Source organism: Phycodurus eques, chromosome 3 (genome assembly GCF_024500275.1).
Source record: "Phycodurus eques isolate BA_2022a chromosome 3, UOR_Pequ_1.1, whole genome shotgun sequence".
In the NCBI taxonomy this organism is placed as follows: Eukaryota; Metazoa; Chordata; class Actinopteri; order Syngnathiformes; family Syngnathidae; genus Phycodurus; species Phycodurus eques.
In genome coordinates this window covers 10,083,309-10,106,427 of record NC_084527.1, presented here as the reverse complement: position 1 = coordinate 10,106,427, position 23,119 = coordinate 10,083,309, and the positions used below count along the sequence as shown (strand labels likewise).

General features: G+C 39.8%; 2 protein-coding genes across 3 annotated transcripts in view; one reads left to right on the top strand and one right to left on the bottom strand.

The window, feature by feature from the left end:
- The window catches only part of mapkapk5 (MAPK activated protein kinase 5), a 16,161-nt gene extending 5,204 nt beyond the window's left edge, over window positions 1-10,957 (top strand). For both annotated transcript variants that reach the window (XM_061671958.1, XM_061671960.1), the window contains 11 exons: window positions 2,149-2,246; window positions 2,317-2,425; window positions 2,669-2,758; window positions 2,851-2,946; window positions 3,013-3,093; window positions 3,163-3,350; window positions 4,370-4,490; window positions 4,566-4,696; window positions 6,219-6,334; window positions 6,417-6,521; window positions 7,639-10,957. In XM_061671958.1, the coding sequence (XP_061527942.1) occupies window positions 2,149-2,246; window positions 2,317-2,425; window positions 2,669-2,758; window positions 2,851-2,946; window positions 3,013-3,093; window positions 3,163-3,350; window positions 4,370-4,490; window positions 4,566-4,696; window positions 6,219-6,334; window positions 6,417-6,521; window positions 7,639-7,733 (1,230 nt within the window). In that variant the 3' untranslated portion in view covers window positions 7,734-10,957. The remainder of the gene's footprint in view (window positions 1-2,148; window positions 2,247-2,316; window positions 2,426-2,668; window positions 2,759-2,850; window positions 2,947-3,012; window positions 3,094-3,162; window positions 3,351-4,369; window positions 4,491-4,565; window positions 4,697-6,218; window positions 6,335-6,416; window positions 6,522-7,638) is intronic.
- ostf1 (osteoclast stimulating factor 1) lies at window positions 10,741-23,119 on the bottom strand. The gene is made up of 10 exons (XM_061671961.1): window positions 22,989-23,119; window positions 16,544-16,590; window positions 14,814-14,864; window positions 14,426-14,489; window positions 14,300-14,353; window positions 14,112-14,219; window positions 12,073-12,122; window positions 11,907-11,985; window positions 11,531-11,629; window positions 10,741-11,457 (listed from the first exon to the last, which is right to left on the bottom strand). Exons 1-10 carry the CDS (start codon window positions 23,020-23,022, stop codon window positions 11,399-11,401), a joined length of 645 nt encoding a protein of 214 aa, XP_061527945.1. The 5' UTR covers window positions 23,023-23,119; the 3' UTR covers window positions 10,741-11,398.

The following is a 23,119-nucleotide window of genomic DNA, read 5'->3' as shown; positions in this document are numbered from 1 at the left end:
ACCAGCCTGGGACCAACTGGTTATGCAATAGTTAAAGTGACTAAGAATCATTGAATATAAGTACATTTTTGCGGCTTCAGTTGACATTTCATTTCGAATTGCACGAAAATTTGCGAGGTTTAATTTGATATTTTTACACAATTTGTCAATATGGGCTTTAAAGGAAAGCTGTGAATCTATTATTAACCCAAGATATTTGTATTGGCTGACAATTTGCATTTTTTCTCCATTAACAAGTATATCGGGGTCAGGTGATACTCTATTTGTTTTAGTGAAATACATGCCTACAGTTTTAGAAACGTTTAGCTGTAGACAGCACTCCTGCAACCAAGTTGTGACACAGGACATTGTATTAGTGAGTTTAGCAGCAACAGTATCTTTGGAGCGACCATGAACAAAGAAAACCGTGTCGTCTGCATACATTAAGCACTCTGCTTCAGAACAAACAGTGGGCAAATCGTTGATATAAACACTAAATAAAAGGGGGCCTTATATTGATCCCTGAGGGACTCCAGAGGTTAGCCTAAGAGACTCTGATCTGTAGTTGTTAACTGATACAGATTGTGTTCGGTCATGCAGATATGATTCAATCCAGCTCACAGCTTTGTGAGAGAAGTTAAATTTTGAGAGCTTGGTAAGAAGAACAGAGTGATTTACTGTATCGAAAGCTTTCCTGAGGTCCAAGAACACCGCCCCTACAACTCCACCCTTGTCGAGAGAAGATTTTATTTTCTCAATGAAGAGGCATGTAGCCATTTCAGTGGAATGCTTGGATCTGAAACCAAACTGCATGGCGTGGAGAGAGGGGGAGCTGCTGTTTAAATAATGGACAATCTGCTCTGACACCCATTTTTCTGCAACTTTGGAAATGGCCGGAAGAATGCTTATAGGTCGGTAGTTATTCAGACAATTTGAGTCACCGGATTTAAAGACAGGGGTAACAATAGCAGATTTCCAGGCCTTTGGAAAGTGACCAGATGAAATTGAAAGATTAATGATTGAGGCAATAGGAGTAGCAAGAGTTGAACCTAGATCTTTGAGCATGTTCGTGTCCATTCCAAAAACATCCTTTGCCTTAGATGGTTTGAGTGAATGAATTAAATCGATAACTTTGGTCTCAGTAATATTTGTATAAAACTGCAAAATTTTCTCGAAATGTGTACTCTGGGAAAAAATATGAACACTAAACTTATTTTTAATCCCTTCCACCCATTCATTTCGTCGAGCATTTGTCTTCATGGGAGTCTTGGTTTAGCTAGACTCTATCCCAACTGACTGTGGGTGAGAGGCGAGATGCACCCTGGGATGTTCGCTAGCCAATTTCAGTGTTTTTACTCCCATTTTCCATCAATTGAATTAAGTAATTAGAGCGTTTTTCTTCAGTCTTTTATTGATGGAAGATGAAAGCAAAAAAATTAGGGTATAAATACAGGGTAAAAAAATGGATGGACAAATACAGTAGCATGTTTCAGCCCTCTAACCACTTTAAATATGGGAGATGCTGGTGTTAGTGGACAGATATGAAAGTAATGCTCCACTAAAGTCTGTTCAACTAATATCTACCACAACAAATCTAGCAAGAGAGTAGTGATTGTACAGTGTTCCCTCGCTGTGTTGTGGGTCCATCATGCTGCTACATCGTATGTTTTTTTTCTTTTTTTGTCACTTTGTCTATCACGGAAATCCCTGCAATATCACAGAAATCTGTAATGCCCTTGCATGTGGGGAAGGAGAGCCACAGTCGCCGAGGAACTTTGCAGCTTTTTATTGAATGGCAAGCTGCAATTAGCCACAATGAGCACATTCAGGCAGAAGCTGGTGTTGGCCACAGCTCACGCCCAGACACTCACACTCAGACCTCGCTCCAACTTGCTGGCATCACACCCCTCGTTCCACCAGGCCCGCCTCTTATATTGGAACATATCCAACACAGGGATTACAATATTGTACAGTATTACATTTACAGTGTGTTTACAAGTGTGTGTTAGTAAGCTGAAATGTTTTTAAAGCCTGTGGGAGGAATACAACTATTTACATGGTCTCTCTATATTACAGCTTTTCACATATTGCGGGTGGTTTTTAAATGCATCACAGACTGGATGCTGCTATGTTCACTGATTTTAAACACTTGACTGTTTTTGTCTGCAGGTGCGACTCCATATGATGTGCGCCAACCACCCAAACATTGTGCAAATCTTGGAGGTGTACGCCAACAGTGTCCAGTTCCCACACGAGTCCAGCCCGAGGTAACCTTGTCTACCCATCTGCGTCGCGTTATTTATGCTGCCTTGTTTTGAAAAGTGTCGTATTTGGCAGAGCCCGGCTTCTGATTGTCATGGAGATGATGGAAGGCGGCGAACTGTTCCACAGAATCAGTCAGCACAGGCACTTTACTGAAAAAATGGCCAGCGAAGTCACAAAGCAGGTAGGCAATGGCAGTATACATGCGCACTCCATCAGTCTCGTGATTTCTAACCAGCGTCGTCTCTACGCACGTTTTACAGGTGTTAAACCTTTTTTGTCACATGACTATCAGCAGGTCTCGCAGTCTCGTTAGCAGCTCCCTGCTTGGATTCCGCAGCTGATGTCACACTAGATCAGCGCGCCATGTGGCCATTAGCATTTGTTGAGACACACACATAAACGTGTGACATCCCTCCTCCTACAGATCAGTCAAGCCTTGGAACACTGTCACTCCTTAAATATTGCACATCGGGACCTGAAGCCAGAGAACCTGCTCTTCAAGGATAACTCTTTGGTAATTGGAGGAATTTCTCCACTTACTCTTACACGACGATATTGTTTGTGCCATGTTTTACTGTTGTTGTTGTTTTACCACATTTTCCTCAGGATGCTCCCGTGAAGCTGTGTGACTTCGGCTTTGCCAAAATAGATCAGGGGGACTTGATGACACCTCAGTTCACTCCCTACTATGTAGCTCCTCAGGTAGAAAACAAACAGAAAAATAAACATTAAATAGAATGCATATCAAACCTGGTTGTTGCACTGCAGGTACTTGAGGCTCAAAGAAGACACCAGAAGGAAAAGTCTGGAATCATACCTACCTCACCCACTCCTTACACCTACAACAAGGTGAGACTTGAACAGGAAGTGATAGGATAGGCAGTGTAACTTGAATCAACTCTCATTGTCTTTCTCCAGAGCTGTGACTTGTGGTCTCTGGGCGTCATCATCTACGTGATGCTGTGCGGCTATCCTCCATTCTACTCCAAGCATCACAGTCGCACCATTCCCAAGGACATGAGAAAGAAGATCATGATGGGCAGCTTTGACTTCCCTGAAGACGAGTGGAGTCAGATCTCAGAGATGGCAAAGGACATCGTGCGCAAGTAGGTTTAGTTACAGTAGCTCCCTTGTTAATGCCCATAAAATAAACAAATAGAATCATTTACTTGTCATTGTAACACCTATATTAACTGCACGAGCAATATTTAAAGTAACATTTAAACTTCTTAACTGTCATAGAAGTGAAGAAATAAATTATTTGCAGTACTATCAGCAAAAAATAAATAAAAAATCATGACAGACGCAGTGACGAACATGAAGAAGTAGGGATGCAAGTTGTTTCACATGTACTTCTACAGTTAGATTATTGTTTACATATTGTTGGGTAGTGCAAAATAATACTGAACAGCCTTGAAAGAGACTGAATGTACCGAACGACTGACCGTCTGGTTTAATTTTGTGACTCGGTGCTGTGTTTCTATTGCTTGCCAACAGAGTAGACAATAAGAGTCCCCTTTTTGTTTTTTGTTACATATTTAAAAAACTGTTTCCTTTGTTGTGGAAACAATTAGCCTCTGTAATATAGAGAAGGATTCTTTTAAAGACAAACAAGCTTGCACAGTTTCTTATCTTAGCAAAGTGGTTTCATGGTATTTGGCCAAAAAGACATTTCATGCTGAGGTCGTTATACCCCCCACGTGTGAGCAAATAAAGCAAATACAACAATCAGAAGATACAGCACATTGGGTGTGGTTGATAGCATCAGAGATTTGCAATTGAAATTCAAGGCAAGTCAACAATAGAGGAAGAAACAATACATTATGTGTAGTTAAAAAACATCTCATGGCGTCTTGGTCCTGCTCAGGCATTTGGAAACCTTTTGTATTTTAATTAGGAGGCATAAGGAAAAAGAACATAGATGAAATAATCGTAACCCAGCTCTCATGTAATTTTATATTTGAATGGCTAGAGTTTTCTGGCAGAGATTACTGGGCCTGCATGTTGTTGGACACAAATATCTCCAGTCCTTATTTCTAGTCCAAAACTTTTTACCAATACCAAGACTACCGACTATGAGTTCATTTGTGAATCACGCTTCCCTTCCTTGTTGTGCTCCCTGCAGGCTGCTGAAGGTGAAGCCAGAGGAGAGGCTAACCATCGAAGGAGTCTTGTCTCACCCGTGGCTCAACTGCACCGAGGCCCTGGACAACGTGCTGCCCTCGGCCCAGATGATGATGGACAAGGTGGGCGGGGAGGGGTCAAGACACTGTTGGAGTCGTTTTAAATGAAGATGCAATGACACTCGGGATGTATCTCAGGCGGTGGTCGCAGGTATCCAGCAGGCCCATGCGGAGCAATTGGCCAACATGAGGATTCAGGATCTGAACATCAGCCTGAAGCCACTCAACTCTGTCAACAACCCAATCCTCAGGAAGAGGAAACTCCTTGGGTTTGTTTGCTTATGTTCATGTCAAATAAATGAGCTTTTAGGGGCTTTTGTAGCCTACGTGCAACACAATTTACAAGCATACCCTATTTCTGCAAATAGCGGCTGGGGTTGTTTATTTGAGGCCTTTATTTGTGCAATTCTATTTTTGTAATACTTAATGTTATCAGTAGAGATTTTCGATACCACTTTTTTTTGGGCTGGTACGGGTACTCACCAAAGCCACCAGTACTTTTGATACATAAAATTTCAATTACTACAATGACAGAAAATTATGAACAAAGTTCTTTCTTTCTGATGCACATGATGATTTGCCGCTGTGTTAAACCGCCGCAGTGTAGTGCCCACTACTGGTGAGGAGAACTTACTTGATGTCAGATTTTTTTGCCTTAAGTATCGGTGGCAGGTATCGGCAGCCTTCGCAAGTACCCGATACCTGGAAATAAGGCCGGTATCGGCGTGATACTGATACCTGGTATCGACACTCACCCATCCCTCCTCACCAGTATATTGTAATTCAAGCGAAAGTTGAGTTTAGAATGCAATTTAAAAGGATTATAGAGCAAGAGGATTATACAGCAAAACTGCAAGAACTGAGGCACACAACCCAACTTCGAGCAGTGATCACACGTCGACTTTAAAGATGCTCTCTCCACATAGACATAATACTGCCCTGGAAACTCGTTTACAACATGCGATAAGACTGCACACTCCAAATTAATTTGAGACATGCGTTAGTAGGTGCTGATGGTTTGGCTTGCAACAGTGTCTAAATGGGCTCTATGTCCGTGTGTGAACAATAGCAGCTATTATTAGTTACATTTACTAACCATTTTTCTGCTTGATGGGAAAAGGGAAGCAGGAAGGGTCACTCGACTTGCACACCAAAGAACTGGGTCATGGCATTTATTCGAGGCACCACCACCAATAGAAGAAATGCAGCAAAATGTTCGCATTTGGCCATAACTCCTGTACCTTTTGTTGTACAGGTATATGGTGAGATCTTTGACAAGAACTATAGTAATCCCCGCGTATTTGTCCATTTATTGTGTATAAATTCACTTATTCATCTTTTTTCTGTGGAACCTACTTCTAATTGCTGAAAGGTTCACCTGTTGGTGATTTTTGTTCTTTCTGAGATACCACAAGATGCCCAAAGCCTATCCAAAAAGGAAAGTAGTACAATAATTTGACTGAGGAGGGGAGGAACTACACTTAGCCTGGGTTGTTAGTGGAAGTCTCCGTGGAGACTGGTGGAGCGTCTCCACCGCATGTGCACATGCAGTTGTGCACTTCCAACCGGGTATTTTGGGATCATAGTTCGTGGTTTATTTACTCTTTAAACTATTAATATTGGCAATTATAACAAGTTTTGCGGGATCAGTTACTTGTTTTGTGTTACGTTTTGGCAGCAGGGCTCCGGATGAAGTTATTTTTGAATTTTTTTTTTATCACTTATTAGTGTCAAAGTTTGGAGGAGTGCAGCATGGTTGAACAGTATGTGCCCTTGTTGTCTTTGTTCCAGCCCCAAGCCCAGTGACGGTTTCTTCATTCACGACCCAGAGAACGGAGGTGAGGACTCCAACGTAGCGCTGGAGAAACTACGAGATGTCATTGCACAGTGTATTCTTCCACAGGCGGGTCAGTAAACAAAAACACAGAGAGGAACAAATTTGGAAATGTTAAATGATTAAATTTGAACTCTGTGTGTGTGTCCGTTCAGGAGAGAATGAGGACGAGAAGCTGAACATGGTGATGTATGAAGCCTGGCGGTTCAACAGAGACTGTAAACTGCTGCGAGATGGCCTGCAGGGCCTCAGTTGGGACGGTCAGTGCTCACTTCTGCTGCTTGACTTTAAAGTTTTAACTGGTGTACACGTACCAAATTCTCACACCTTATCCTATTTTTCAAAACGTGAGTGATCCCACATGCGACGACAAAAAAAATCACTGCGGTTTTGGAGATGACCAGCAAAGCACACCACACACATAACGTTACTGTAGATAGAGACTGAGCCCTGTCACGAAGAGCAAAAAATAAATAAAAAATGCAATTGACGCCCCTCAAAATATTTCTGATAACCTATGTTAATAGTTTTTAAACCATAATTATACCACAAACTCTGATCCTGAAACACTTTCATATCATTTCAAAACTCCTCTTACAACATTACCCTTAAAAATAAATGGGTCGCAGAAAATATGCACCAGAAGTGCGCATTCATATATCCGCCTGTATGTGTGCAGTGCATCTGCAATGTATTCACAGCACTTCACCTTTTTCCACATTTTGTGTTATGGCCTTTTCCCCAGAAATTACGAATTGATTTTCACAACACATTTTAAATTCTTGCTAATTTCCAATGCAAGTCCTTTTTGTCGACGTCACCATTCTACAACACTCCCGCCTCCTGTCCCTTCGGCAACACTCAGAAAACGTCGGCGCAATATATCAGAAATCAGGCTTTCAAAAATAAAAGCATACCAGTAAAATAACACAGTTCACACACCTGAAACACAAAGTCCGGTGGACCTCCGAAATGGAGGACCAGCTCGTGGAGCTGTGGGAAGCACGAGAGTGCTTATTTAACATCGCCGACAAGTTTTTGTACCGTCTTTTTAAAATTGATTTATATTTATTTGTTTTTGGTTCAGGATTTTTTCTGTGTGTGTTCTTCGATGATGCATTGGTATGTTTCTTCTATGTTTCTGTTTGATCACATGATATCTCGGCAGACTAGATTTGAGATCAGCGGTGGAACAGAATCTTTACGTGTGGTCTTCTGTGTTGAGATTATCGGAGCACACCAGACACAATACGGCCAAAACTGTTAAATGCCTGATTTGTAATCTTCATGTGTGGGGTCTATAACAGATCATTTTTTTAGATTTGAAAAATCTTTTGTGTACCAGGCCCAAGTTTCATTTGCTGTTTTGTGTTGCAGGTCGAGCGTTTTCCGATAAGGTGGATCGCTTGAAGTTGGCCGAAATCGTAAAACAGGCCATCGAAGAGAGGACAAATCTGGAAGAGTCTCACTAGCGAATGTCTTTCTATTGATCGTTTTTTATATTATCTTTTTAACAGGGCTTTTATAAAAAGTCAAATGTGCTTTTCCTCCCCTTGGATTCATTTGCAAGGCCTATTGTACAGCTGTTAAAAAAACTTGGTACTTGCAAAGAAAAAACAACAACTATATTTTCATTTTTGAAAAAAAAAAAAAAAAAAAAAAAAGAAGAGAAAAATCAATGTGAAAAATTATTTTCTTGGAGGGAATTTTTATTCGCAGCTTGTAGTGATTTATTTTATCCCAGTGATTTCATTTCTTTTAACTTTCCAAACAGTTTTATTTATTTAAAGAAAAAGTTCCATTATTTATGTACTGTTTTTTTTGTTATTTTTGTTTTGGTAGCCTGTGAGCAGGCTTTAAAGAAGAATTCTGATTTTTATGCACATTATACGTTTTAGACCTGTGTTCATGTCAGTGTGAGTCCCTCTTTTAAAGCTGCAAAGAGACACTTGGAATAAGATCCAACCAGACATCAACCACGAAGGCTCGTTGTCCTCCCAGCAAATCAGCTTTTGACATAAAATCTTACCTACTTGAGTTGCCAACAGCATCTTGAGCTTCCTCCTTCCGGTCTTCTTTAATGTGTCACCCTACTTCTTGGACCCTTCCATGGACATACAGAAGATTCTTGTAGCTGTCTCTAGTGGTAAAGTCATGATTCAGCCTTAAACTTCTTTTTTGATATATACATTTTTTTTTTTATATATGATTTGTTTCAAACTGTTCAAGTGGAAATGTTCTGAGTTAGACATCCTGCTGCTTGACTGACTACAAAGAAATGTGTTTTCTTTGGATAGTGGACGTCTATCCTCAAATCTCAAATAGAAGTCCCTACTCTAATAGATGCCATGCCCCGATTCGTCGCCGGGTGCGTCATCCACTTAAAGCATTTAAATGACTCCCTTCTCATCTGGGTTAGAGACGCTAATGTTCACACACTGCTATGCCCATTTGAACTCTGTTAACCAAAACAGCAGCACCTACTGAAGCACTTAAGTCTATGATGAAATGAAGTACATAATTTTACTGTTTGTGAACAAGTTCCCTGCACAGTATTGATAATCTCCTTAAAACGCCAGTTTGATATAATGTACAAGTAGCATTGTTTAATAGTATTCTAAAAATGCCTTTGTACAAATAAAGGTCTGCCCCCCAATATACTCCTCCTCTAATCTGCTGCAAGTAAATAAATAAAGCCCCCAATACTATGGAGTCATGTTGCTGTGATCATATCCCTACCAAGTCTTGTCCATATATGGTCATGCCCACATCAATGTGCTAATGCCCATATTATGGAGGCATGGCCACATATGGTAGGTCCATGTCCTCATGTACATATGTCGTCGTGTCAACATAGGATAGTATGGAGTCATGTCAATTTATGGTGTGCCAATGTCCATACTATCAAATCATGTTGAAATAGTCAGTGTCCACATGTGATGTCCAAAAATGAATATGTCCAAATGTGGTTACAGCCAAGCGGCCTTGTCCATATATGGTGAGGTCCATGTGTTAATGTCCATATTATGGTGTGTACGTGTATCTCCCCCCCCCCCCTCCCCAATATGGTAGGTCCATGTCCTACATACTGTGTAGTCGTGTCCAAGTGGTCGCATCCACATTTGGTAATTTACACATGTGGTCATGTATGTGTGCTAATGTTCATAATATGGAGTCATGTCCACATACTGCATGGTCATGTCCATATCATGCTGATCACATCACCCATGAGCCAGTGTGGTGTTTCTATGGCGACGGGGTGAGCCAGCAGAACCATGCATGTCTGAATATTCACAGCTTCATTGTTTCTTCTCCATGACTTTGTTAATGGATGCAAATTATCTATATGGGATAATTCTTCCACACACATTTTCACTGGATTTTCCTTTTTCAATCTCTTGCTGTAAAAGCATGTCCAATGTCTTTGGATATGATCAGATAAAGTGAAGGATGAAATATTCCACTACTTTACCAACACTATTTTAAAAAAAAAGGAAATTATTTCTTCTGTTTACATTCATCATTAGTGAAACTTTTGTAAACCGCTTGTTAGGATTAGGATTTTTATTTCTTTTTGTTCTGCTCCATCATTTGATGTGATTATTTGGAAGATTTTTTTTTTTTTTTACAAATGGACTCCCTTTAAATATCCTGGACAACCATAACTAGAACTATTTTTAAGGCCTTATTGCACAAGCAAATGTGCCTTGGGAACTTTTCTTGAGTACAAAATTGTTCATTATTTTGTATTTTACTAAAAATATTAATCATTCCACAAATGGGCTATTTTTTTTGAATGGGTTTCACATTTCTTGGGGGAGTGTAACTCATCAAAAAAAAAAAAAACATTACAAATTGAGCTTTTTGAGCATCTGATTCAATACCATAAAATGATTTTGTACCAAAAGTATCAATGTTTTAAAAAAGTAGCACAAGCCCATCATGGAAATCTTTACATATTTCTGCCTTCTCTGGAATGTCTTCAACTTGCTGACTTTGTAATAAAAAAGACTTTTCAAGAGCTCTTAAGTCATTAATACTTCAGTGCAGACTACTGTTTTAATTCTCCTGTTGGTACCAACTTAATGTTTTTCTCAAAATGACTTTCATAACGTTTGTTTGTTATAAGATTATTACAGCTTGGGTCATAATACTGACTTACTTTATAGTCGAACATTTCTCTGAACTATGACATTTCTCCTGTACTATTACAACTATTTGTGACAGTGCAACTTTTTTTTGTAATGTTACTAGTTTTCTATTGTTTACTATTGGAATATAGGCTTTTTCTTGTTTTATAACCTCACATAATTAACCCCCCCCCCCCCTGATAATTACTTTTGTCCCAAATTAAAACCTCTCTCATGACGTTTTAGCATGTTAACCAGTTAGCTCGGCGCTGCTTGCTGAAATAAAAACATCACAGAGCAAGCTCCTCCATTGTGCATCGTTTTCAAAAATGAAAAAATGCCAGCATTTTAAGTTAAAACTCTTTTAATTTCAGATAGAAGAAACAGAAATAAAGTGTTTCATAAGAAAAGTCAATTCACAGCCACCAACAAGACAGTCTGTTCTACATACAAAAGGCACTATTTTTTCCCCTCAATCATTTGTCATAAAGCAGCAAGACTTTGCTCCTGTGATGGAATTCATGAGTATTCTAAATTAGAGTATCATTTATTCTTTTCATTTTAAACTGAGAGTTGAAAAACAAAATAAGTGACAATTCTTGGGTCATTTGTTTAATAAAAATAATGAATCACTTTTGTTTGTGTTATAGTGTCATTTGAAAATGGAAAGAACAAATGATAATGATTACTTTAGATGATTTTTACCATTTAGGAATATGTGGAATGACACTTAAATTGACGAAGGAACAAACACAAGGAAAATCTTTGCTCATACAACTCAAAGTCTGCCAACACTATCGGCAGTTGTGTGGAATCAATGTGTTTCTGCATTTTTGGTCCCTTTTGTGCAACACCATAGACAATTGTCTTCAGTTTTCAATTTGCACTGCTGTGATGCTGAGGGCTTTGTTCAAAATAGAGTTACTGTAATAACCACGCAGACGACGCAGGAAGACAACAAGGTCCATTTTTATGTCGGTGACCAAATCTCTCCAGACTCTTCGTCCTCAGTCAGAGTCCTCGTCATCCAAATATTCCTCAGCGTTGCTGTGCGAGCGTGTGATAGCTAAGGAAAAGCAAAAAAAATTTTTTTTCGGATCTATTTCAAAAAATGGCAACATTGATGGCTCTGGACTTACAACTGGCCAGCTTCTTCTTGAGCAACGAGGCACACTGCGCGTTGGTGGCCATCTCCAGAGCCAGCTTGTTCTCGTTGTTGCGGATGTCTGTACGCGGATCTGAAAGCAAAAACGACATGAGAAAACACAACTTTCATATACAGTAGTACCACAACTTCCAGGTTTTTCGAGATACGAGCCGTCGATCAGACAATTATTTGTCTTGAGTTGCGAGCAAACATTTAAGCTACGAGCGTTAGATGGTGGCTGCTAACTTCCCAAAAAAGCAGCAGAACAACTCTTCAAAAAAGTGCTTGCTTTAAGCAGTATATTGCCACTCCCAGTTGGATTTTACTAAAAAAAATTATATTGCAACATGGACAAATTGTGAACTCACTCTTGTTCAGCAACATGGCCACAATGTCAGAATAACCCTTCCAAGCAGCAGCGTGCAGAGCAGTGTCCCCAAGCTTATTCTGCAAAACAAATCTTCATTTAAATACACTTTTTTTCCCCAGTTTTAAATCTGTGTTTGTGGCTGAGCACTGAATACTTGTTCGCACCTGCTGGTTGAGTTCAACGCTGGGCTGGCTGAGTAGAAGCTCCACTACGTCTAAGAGGAAGAACAAGAAAATCAAACAGCTCACAGGGACAACGGAGGAAAAGTGTTGATATCTTACAGTCAGAAAGGAACCATGACACAAATAACTAATAGACTCAGTTTCCATTTAAATGGAAGGCAATCTGAGTGCATAGAAACAATTATTGAACCTTTAATTACCAAATACACATTGGTAAATAAATACAATAGCGTTGAAAACTGGAACATTAGGAGCTGGATACTGACAAGGTGAAATTCTGTCCTAGCTGGTCCACCAATAATATAGACCGTTAAATTAGATTAGAAATCAAGACTCGCCCTCGCAATTTAAAAAAAAAAAAAAAAAAAAAAAAAACATGATTTGTAGATAAGAAACATGTCAAACACAACAGTGACTGATGCTAGTATTTATTTATTTTTTGCTTTTGTGACACTGTAAAATAGAAAAGAACAAAAACAGGTCACAGAAAGGGTTTTCAGTGGCAAAACATTTATGTACAACTAAGAAACAAACAATAAGGGACGCACGCACTCATCGCACAGCTCAGGTTTAGTGTTATGGCGTTTATGGCAAGCCCTTTTAACATCTAGACTGGACGTGTGTTGCAGATATCTGTAATTGACTTTTGCTTAGTCAAAACAATTTCAGATCGCCGCAACTACAACTGCAATGTCACAGCAACACGCAGTTTGCACATTTAACACTGTTCTTGAATGTAGGAAATAGTATTTAATGATTCAATTAAAATGTATTGCATATTAAAGTTAAACATCTATAAAAATGTTTAAAAACAAGCTTTCCTTAAAGATTAAATGCAAAATTATTGTATTTAAGTTAAATACAACTGAAATGTACCATTTCCTCCACAAACCACTAGAGGGAGCCCGCGTACCAGACTGAGAATTACTGGGCCTCTTTGAAAAAGGTGCTTCCTTTGGAAAATGGGAAAGGACGGCACTGTTTCAAATTAATTACACTCCAATTTGCCGAACTGACGACGTTGCGCGCCGGCGAGTATTGCTGACCCAAGTCCCTAACTTTACCTGCAAAATATTTGCTTAGTAATGAAATGCAAGAAGTATCTTAAAATAATTCACAGATTATACCCATATAAAGTGTTTTTACAACAACCAAAAAATGTAGATACTAAAATTATGTCAAACTGTACATTAGGACCATTAGACACTGCGAAAGCCATTAAAACCTTGGATCCACGTTATAATGTATTTTTGTAATACGATAATCTGTCTTTTGCCACTGATTGTAGTGTGATTGTGTTTGTATGTTCTGTTTTCTGAATAAATATTAATGGGGAACGACGAGCTTGCTTTTTTTTTTTTTTTTTTTTTAAAAAACAACATTTTTTCGCCCTTTTTCTCTGCCACTCAAAGTTTCGCACATTTCTGTACTTTCTATTTTGTATACAGATTTTTACTGTATGTATAGCAAATGTTAGTTTTACAAAATATTGAGGCAAATTCTTATGGTCACATTGCTATTCTTCCCCAAGACTGTATTCCTGATGCATGTTTGTTGATATACAGTGCACTGTTCGGTACAACACATTTTTTTAAAATCAATATAAAAGTTTCAATTTTAAAGTATCTAACATGAAACTCGAGCGTCTTCGCGTGGTCTGTAAATTTTGTCAGTGGTTTACTGCTTTAAATATTGTTGCCATAAAGGATTGTGGGATTGTGGATTTCTTTTCCTATCGTAAAGGTTGGTCAGGAGTAACCTTTGCTAAAGGTGGCTTTTAGGTTGCATCGAGGCACCTTTCCTAAGCATTTTTCTAATTCGTATGACCTATCCTCCAAGTACTTCTGTCGTGTCATGTCGCTCGGATAGGACAGGAAAGGAGAGGTCCTAAGCTAAAACGAGAATCCGAAGACGCCCAGTGATTTAGACAAAAGGAGTGCTTTGTCACCATCTTGTGGCATCAAAAGGCATTTATAGACCTTTTCCGCTGTTGGCTGCAGGGCTCGTCCCTATCACTGTACCTTTATGTCCTCCGTGACATCCCCAGTAGAGGGCAGTGTTGCCTGCCTTGTCCAAGCCGTTGATTCCCACCCTGTTCTCCACACATTCTCTCAGCCAGGAAAGATTCCCTGAGCGAATTCGGACACGAGGAACTGTCACAATGAACAGAGACATTGGAACAAAAGAGGCAGCCGAGCAGTCGCCGCACCTCGTTTGGCCGCTTCGTGCATTGGGTGGTCGATAGACTCGGCATGCTCCGTTACTGAAACAGAAGACATGTTTTTTAACTTAAGATTCACAGATGAAAAGACGTGAAATGTCCTTTTCCACTTACCGTAGTTGCGTGGAATAAGTCCTGTCCTCCCCCGGCATGTTCCTTTCCACCAGTTACTGTCACTCTGAAGACAACGGGAAGATATCGAGGGGGAAAAAAACCAGAAGAAGTTGCTAACAACAACTACTACAAATACTACTAATGAATTAGTTTCATACAGAGCTTTTCTAGATCTAAAACACGAAACTAGTCATAAAATGTCTCTTCATAACGAAACGATGACTAAAGATACTTCCGTAACTGTAATACTTCATATAAACAATATATAACTGCTTGATGAATTGGTCTGAGTGTATTTAATAAATTCTTTTCCTCCCTTCGATTTTTGTCTATGAGGCCTTCCGAGTATGACGTGCCATAAAGGCTGATTCTTTAAGGTCTATCTTACTGAGTCAGAGATGTAGAGGATGTCATCTTCTTCAAAGTAAAGCTCATCAGGCTGCAACATACAAAAACAATGCGACAGTTTGACAAGCGGCTTGTTTGTCGGGGGTTGAACGCGTTTACTGACTTTTGATTAAATTCAATATGGTGGAACCTGTAAGGTACAACACTATCCGGGACATCTTGGATAGGTTTCATTTTCCAAACCATTTTTCTCCTAGGAAATAAAAATAAAATCGTTTCCAGGGTCAAACCCTCACAACAGAAAAATCAAGACAAAATATACGCCTCGAGTTAATGTTTTCATGTTTGCGGAACTTGTGATGTGCTGTACATCTCGCCTTATATGCTAATGTCTCTAAGGAGACATGTCCCTAATGTCCCTAGCATTAATACTTTGATGCTTACTGAACTGAGGTCTTGTTAAGTACGCGTCATTTTGCCCGATATGCTAACATCTTGAGTAAAATTTTGCATGTAAGTGGTCCATCTTGCGGCACGGTGAGCGACTGGTTAGAGCGTCTGCCTCACAGTTCTGAGGACCGGGGTTCAATCCCCGTCCCTGCCTGTGTGGAGTTTGCATGTTCTCCCCGTGCCTGCGTGGGTTTTCTCCGGGCACTCCGGTTTCCTCCCACAACCCAAAAACATGTGTGGTAGGTTAATTGACAACTCTAAATTGCCCGTAGGTGTGAATGTGAGTGAGAATGGTTGTTTGTTATTATGTGCCCTGCGATTGGCTGGCAACCAGTTCAGGGTGTACCCCGCCTCCTGCCCGATGAGGGCTGGGATAGGCTCCAGCACGCCCGCGACCCTAGTGAGGAGAAGCAGCTCAGAAAATGGATGGATCTTTTGGAATAAGTCACCCAAAAAACAGAAATGCTGAATAAAAAGCTAAACACTGTAATTTGACAGATTGGTGATGAAGTGGTACACCCACAGGTGAAAATCAAATCAATTCTTTTACGGGTGCTCGCTTTTTTATTTAGACTGGGCTGTAGCATGAGCACTCCTACCCATGAGCAAACCTTTAGCTCTACCCTGGTTGCTATGGTAACGCAAAGCTATACTCACGCTTGCAATGGAGGAGTGAGTAGTGGCTCCACTGCATGAGACAGGAATGACCCCATCAAAACTGGCTAATTTCAACATTTGAATTGTCTCAACTTCCGTCGTTCCGCTGTATTTAATGTCCGACCGACTAGGACAAACATAAAAATCAGCAACTAGCTGTTTTATCAGTATATACTACTTGCCGGCGGCACGGTGGATGACTGGTTAGAGCGTCAGCCTCACAGTTGTGAGGAGCCGGGTTCAATCCCCGGCCTCGCCTGTGTGGAGTTTGCATGTTCTCCCCGTGCCTGCGTGGGTTTTCTCCGGGCACTCTGGTTTCCTCCCACATCCCAAAAACATGCATTAATTGGAGACTCTAAATTGCCCGTAGGCATGACTGTGAGTGCGAATGGTTGTTTGTTTGTATGTGCCCTGCGAGTGGCTGGCAACCAGTTCAGGGTGTACCCCGCCTCCTGCCCGATGACAGCTGGGATAGGCTCCAGCACGCCCGCGACCCTAGTGAGGAGAAGCGGCTCAGAAAATGGATGGATGGATGGATGGATACTACTTGCCTGGGAGAATCAGTCACATTTATATTCGGAGGGAGCAGATCTAGCGCATACTATCATTTGTATCATTTGTTCAGAAACAAACATTGGAAAAATAAAATAAAAGGGCTCTTACCGTTCTGGGGTGAAATGTGAACTCAGCTCTGAACACTTTGACCTGGCCTGCAAGCAAAACGACAAAAGACATCAGTCAAGGTTGAGTACATGACAAACAGCAGGAGCAAATCCACTTGGTGGCCACCACAACACACTCACATGAATTACATCTTGTATGGATTATTTGGGTAATTATGCGCTCAGTGCAATGTGCTAGCACATGTTACAGGACAACACGCACACTCACACAGAGACAGGCGCGCGCGCACACACACACGGGTACATGTAGAAACACACAGACATACAATCTTGTGTTTAGTGAATAATGCTGAAGATAACGAACCCCCCCCCCAAAAAAAATCGCGTGCTACATCTCAATACTTGTAAAATATAAATAAATAAATAAAATAAATAAAAAAATCATTCAGCCCTACTCGACAGTGATGAATTAAAAATGCGTAAGTACCAACTGGATGGTAAATTAAACAGAAGGACTTCAAATTAAATAGTTAGTTCATCCATCCATCCATCCATCCATTTTCTGAGCCGCTTCTCCTCACTAGGGTCGCGGGCGTGCTGGAGCCTATCCCAGCTGTCATTGGGCAGGAGGCGGGGTACACCCTGAAATGGTTGCCATCTTTTTTTTTTTTGTCATTTCTTGATTATTTTACGTTAAAATATACAAATGTTGCTGAGTTTTTGTCTGATTTTGGGCAGCATGTAATCCTAAAATGACTTAATTAAACTGGCTTATGGTTACTACGCAATAAAAGTCTGCAGTGTTAAGGCTGTCATTTTGTCAAATGCATTTGGAAAACATTTTGAGAGCAAATACAGCTTTTATATTCCACATACTACACAAGCCAACATAACCCTGTCTGCATATTTACAAGCCATTCCAAATATGCGCTGCGAGCGGGGGTTGTGGGAGCTGGCTGGTGAGGGGCTTGGGGAATCCCACTCACCTTTGGAGTTGTGAAAAGTTAACAGTGTTGATCACATTTGAGTTGAATTGAATTCAACGTGAAACAAAGCATAACCTGGGCATTTGTTTTAATAGTAATAATTCAACCACGGAGAAAATAGATTTGACACGCGTTAATGGTATGAAATGACGACATCGAGGAGCGAACTTCGCATTTCTCCAAACATTTGTCACCCCTCGCTCCTCTGAAGTTTTCATCTACGGGATCTCTGGTGGGAGGAGCAAACATGTAAACAGAGGAGCGAGGAGGTTACAAATAAAGAAATGAGATTGGGTCACAGAAACACAGAGTTGATCACACAAAGACACAGGTAGTCAGCCTCAAGTGCTAGCTGCACCACTGGAATACATCCAGAGTTTTTGCAGCCTTTAGAAGACATGAAATTAAATAACTTCATCAACTAATAGGAATGTTTTTTTTTTTTTTTTATATATATATATATATATATATATATGAGCGCGTGAGTTTGTCTATGTCTGTGCTTGTTTGTGTGTCTGTGTGTGTTTAAGATGACAAATGTAGCAGTGTTTAAAGCTGAGTAAGCAGCTCACACACAAGCCTGACCTCTGTTCACATCTTTTTCGCACTCCACAGGCCCGGTCCTGTCGAGCTCACTCACGCGCTGTGTGTTTGCTTGTACTGCACACCACACAAGCCCAATCACGTCGCTCTAAACGCACACTCTGTGCTCCCAAGTTCCTGGTGCCCTCAGCATTTTAAGCCTGCTGACCACATTCTCACATATATACACACACACACAAATTATGTATTATTTTAAAAAGTGCATACCAACAATATGGGACCAGTGCACCAGTAAATCAAACTTTGGTTGAATTAAAAGCTCCGATGTGACTGTAATGTATCATCACATAAATTTGACATTCCTGCATGAATAAAGTTGTTGGTTTTTTTTGTTTTTTTTAAGCAAAAGGTGTATTTTTACAGGTATAGTCCTATGTTTTTCTCGAACACAAGGTGTGTTTTTGAGAATATAGCGACTTGAAATCTCATCGTGATGACTTTAAATTTCAAAGTCAAAACGACAAAATTTGGTGAGCTGAGCAATCAAAGTATTCTAGTAAAACAGGCCTCAAACCAACAGCCTACAAAACTTGGGAGTTCAAACCATCATCATGCATAATGCCATAACGTAAGAACTTCTTAGACTTAAGCTCAGTGAGCATCTACAGAATGAACCATGGGTTTTGCTTTTTTCTTTGGATTTTTAAAAATATTTTTTCGGGATGTAGTGAAACCACGATGGTGTTTTAGTGCCACGTAGTGAGAGGAAAAATAAATAAAATCAGAGACGCTATTTAAAGTCGCAAGCTCGTTAGCTCACGGGCTAGCAAGCATAATAAGTAGTTAACTTTCCCTTAAGTGTCTCAACTCTGAGCCGCGCGCCGACTCAGCACCACAATGACAATTTATCGAGTCCGGAAAAACTATTGTGTCAATTTTATTTATCGAACAATACATTTATATAGTAATTATCTTAACAGGCCTAATGGTGACATAATGTAATACAGAGGATCATGTTGAGGATCATTTTGAAGATCACTCGGCTATTTCCTGAGCCTGCTACATTGTCCCGTTAACTTAAGTAAAATAATCAAATACGCCCTTTTGTGTTTATCTGTGCTGTTTTACTCATGTATCACTAGCTAGTCCAAACAGCAAAGCTTCTTCCGGTTTACTTTCTTGTGACCAATTAGAGAAGAGTTCAATGTCACATGGTTTGTGGTAATGCATTACAGGATTTTGCATGCATGCAAATTGATTTTGTTTCTGCTGTGTACAATTTCTCTGTAAAAAGTGCAAGGTTGGTAATTTGATATTTTCTACATTTAAAATAAAACTTGCAATGCATGAAGTGCATGTATTTATTTTTTGTTCACTATTCTTTTAGCAACATTGATAATACAGATAAAATGGTCAAAATAATTGTGACGTGAAATCTTCATTCAGTTTCATCTCTCGTATTGCATTATTATCTTCGCAAATGCATTGCTTTTGACAATTTGTACATCTCTTAGATCTTGGGCCGTAATGTTGTAGCTTGATAACACTCGTGATACTTTAATCAACTGTCTGTTGTGTTGTTTTCATGGAAGTGTACTGGCCCAAAATGTTTTGTCTTGGCACCTAAGCAGTTCCATGCTCAGTAATGTTAACGAACAGTGAGCTTTTTCCTTTTTGCAAACACAAACATTTAAGCAGCAACACAAATCAAAGCACCCACAATTGTTGCTTTAGAAAGAACAAAAAGAAAATCTGGTCTGTCAGAACACGTCAAAGACCATAAAATAACCACTACAAGGCTTGATGTGATGCCCCTCAGCTTAACAACTAGACGAGCAAAAGAAGTAAATGTGTGTCCTCTTCTTCAATGGCTTCTCTACGTGAATAATTAACGCCAACGGTGTCACGAATAACCACAAGACAATAACAGACAGTAAAAACTCATTTGGTACCTTTGTTTCCACATGAGCACAATCAAACAACACAAATATATTCACATTGACACATTCCAAGTGATCATCCTCAAGCAACGCTCCTAAATCCACACACATTAAATTCCACATCTAGATGACATCATGGAGGCATTTTCCAGTGGCCATCCAAATAAATGACTCTCTGAACCACCAAGGCTGTAACGTAACATCAGCAGTCTTCACTACGCATGTTACATCTTCCATGATCAGTGAGAGATTTAAAAAGCCCAAACAAGAACTCTACGCCACACATCATGAACTTTATTTCTTGTTAAGCAGTCCTAACTGAACAGTAACACGTTACAGATCAGGCAGTGTTTATATTTATTATAGGGCTGGGCATTTGATTGCATTATCTTGATTGAATATGGGGACAGCTGACTCTTCATTAATTTATTTTTATTCATATTGTTAATGGGCTCAAAATGGCTATCGTTAGAAAAGTAGCTCTCATTAGAGCTGCAAAGCAGAGGTGGGAGTAAGTCAGATCATACAATCTTGCTCAGTCACAACGTATATTTGCACAATTAGTCACTTTGCACTCAGCACTTGTGTTAGTTAACTGTACTAACACATACATTCTCAACCACATAGTTTTTTACATGAATTGTTCTAAAACCAGTCTCTCTATTGTCTTTTACTTCGTCTTTTCAACTAAGCACATAACCAACATGAATCTTAGTTAATGGTTTACCAGCTATCGGTTAGCAAAACTAAACTTAGAAAAGCTAATCTTAGCTAGCGTAGCTTGTTGTAACTGTTGTCTCTCTTACCTCCAAGTTGCATACCTTGTTGCCACTCTGTTTTTCCAGATTTTATAAAAAATATAAATCCTTGATTCCATCCATCCATCCATCCATCAATTTTCTATATCGCTTACCATCGGCAGGTTCATGTCCTTACACAAAAATAGCATTTGTTTTGTTTTTAAAATAAGCTACACTACATTAAAAATTGTAACTTTCAAACGTAAAAAGAAAAGATGTAACAAGTCAAATTCAAATCAAGTTTTGTTAGTATTTTCCAAGCAAGTCTCAAGTAGTCTCTTAAAAGATGGCACCTTTGAGATGGCCGCCTGTTCGAAGAGCTCAGCTCACTTTTGAGCATTTGCTTGCAAACGCAACTAGTAGCAAACCAAACGTGAGTGACACCATGTCTCTGCTCGCAACATATTTGATCCCGGCGCCCTCATACTGGTCAAAGGAGACTTTAATCTTGCTCCTCTCTCTCTTTAACACATTCACTGCCATTGATGGCATTAGAAGTCAAATATCCATGTGAACTGGGAAGGCTGGTAGTGAATGAGTTAAACAACGTGCATTGAGAGGGAATAAAACTCTGCACCAATTTATGCAAAGTGTCAATGTGGAGGGAGCTAAAGTGTATTTTTATTGGGGAGGAAGATTGTGTCTGGTTATTTGGGATTGTATGTTATGTTTTGTGTACATCACATTGCACAGTTTGTTGTACATGTAGTTATTTGTAGTTGCTTTTATTGTGCCTTGTTTTACTCCATTGCCTGCAGCCAGGTCGCCATTACAAAAGGGAATCAGTTCTCAATTTCCTTACCTGCATAAATAAAGATTAAATATAAATATGTAAAAAAGAAGTCCTGAAATTGGCAACTTCAGTCTGATTGAAGAAAAGTCATGTTCTTGAGTCCTCTACCAATGTATGTTACTGAAGCCAAAAAACTGGCCGACATTCTTTTTCCCTATTTCGCTGTGCCGTAAATCAGCTATGTAAATTTAGATGAGGTCCACCAAAATTGCGTTCTCATTGTTTCGCGCAGGTTATACTTGTTCTTTTCATATTACTTTATTGGGAAATCCCTTGTTGAATTTTTCAATTCCGTTGAGATTTTCTGTGGTTCTGACAAAGATGGAAATGTTCCTTGATTTCAGCGATTGGGGAAAAGAAAAATCACACGTTCCTAGGATTTGGCGACGATAGAAAACTATATGGTGGTGATTCACTATTATTCTTCTTCTTGTTTTCTGTGAAGTTTGAAGTAACTCTCACGATTTGCTTGCTCTCAGTTTGATCAAAATGAGATGCCTCAGGCAGACGGAGCCCTGTTTAAATGTCACATTTTCATCTCAACTAATAAGGAACATCCGATCTTTTTTTCTACTAGAGTCAAGGTTTCAGTCACACATTTCCTAATGATTTTCATTGATTTCTTTCTATCAAAATAAAAAGTGGCACACAAATCCTCAATCCTTATATGATTCTTATAAAATAGGTCTAATTATATTTATGTTCCAACGCAAGTCAATTTTGATATAAAGGTATTTTGAACATTTTAGGACATTGCTACTCTGCCTCTGGTGCCAAAACTGAACAAGATTGAATAACTTGACTTACGACCTGCTTAAAACCCAAGTCATGACTTGACTTGCTTGAAATTTAGTTCGGATTTGATTTGCTTAATCATTTCTGTCCCAGTAACTCGAGACTTGCTTGAAACATTAAGTCTGTGTTAAGACTTACTCATGGCTTGCACATGTTTCACACTTTTTTCCGAAAACCAAGCAGTCCGGGACGCAAGACATCTGTAAACGGTACAGAATGCATCAGTGGACTAAACTGTCAACTACCGTATGAGAATACGCACAGACATTGATGGGGAAGATTGGTGGGGGGAAATAGTCAGAGACATGTATATGCTTGTCATCAGTGTTTAACCTGTGACCTTAAACGTACCACACTCACCTACAGGACTGGTGCAAATAGGGAAGTCAGAGGCCAACCGAATGTCTCGAGACATTCTACATCACTATTTTTCGTCCGTTTTATGTTCTTCCCTTACAGCCCACAAGCACTGTTGCGTGAACACTCAAAGTAAAACAGAAACACACCATTCAGTAGACGCTGGGCACTATTTTTTCCGACCGTCCACAAGGCTAAAAAATGCGTAGCAAGGTGTTCTTAACTAGTTTTCGAAATTTAACCAAGAGGTCCAACGTAATGTTGCTCTTACCTGGCTTGGCCGGTTTGGGAGGAGGCTTGGACATTGGGAAGATAAAAGTCAAAATGGAAATTAAAGTGGAAACCTTCGCTGAGCCGGACAGCACTTGGGTGTCACTCCCTTTGAGGAAGTCGAGGCTAGCT

What these genes read in the sequence shown, in the direction of transcription:
- ostf1 (XM_061671961.1), bottom strand. Translation starts at nt 23,022, where the DNA reads ATGTCCAAGCCTCCTCCCAAACCGGCCAAGCCAG. An exon ending in TCCTCTACATCTCTGACTCA is followed by an intron (nt 14,490 to 14,813) that starts GTAAGATAGACC and finishes CGTTGTCTTCAG; the next exon opens with AGTGACAGTAACTGGTGGAA. An exon ending in CAAGAAGAAGCTGGCCAGTT is followed by an intron (nt 11,458 to 11,530) that starts GTAAGTCCAGAG and finishes GCTTTTCCTTAG; the next exon opens with CTATCACACGCTCGCACAGC.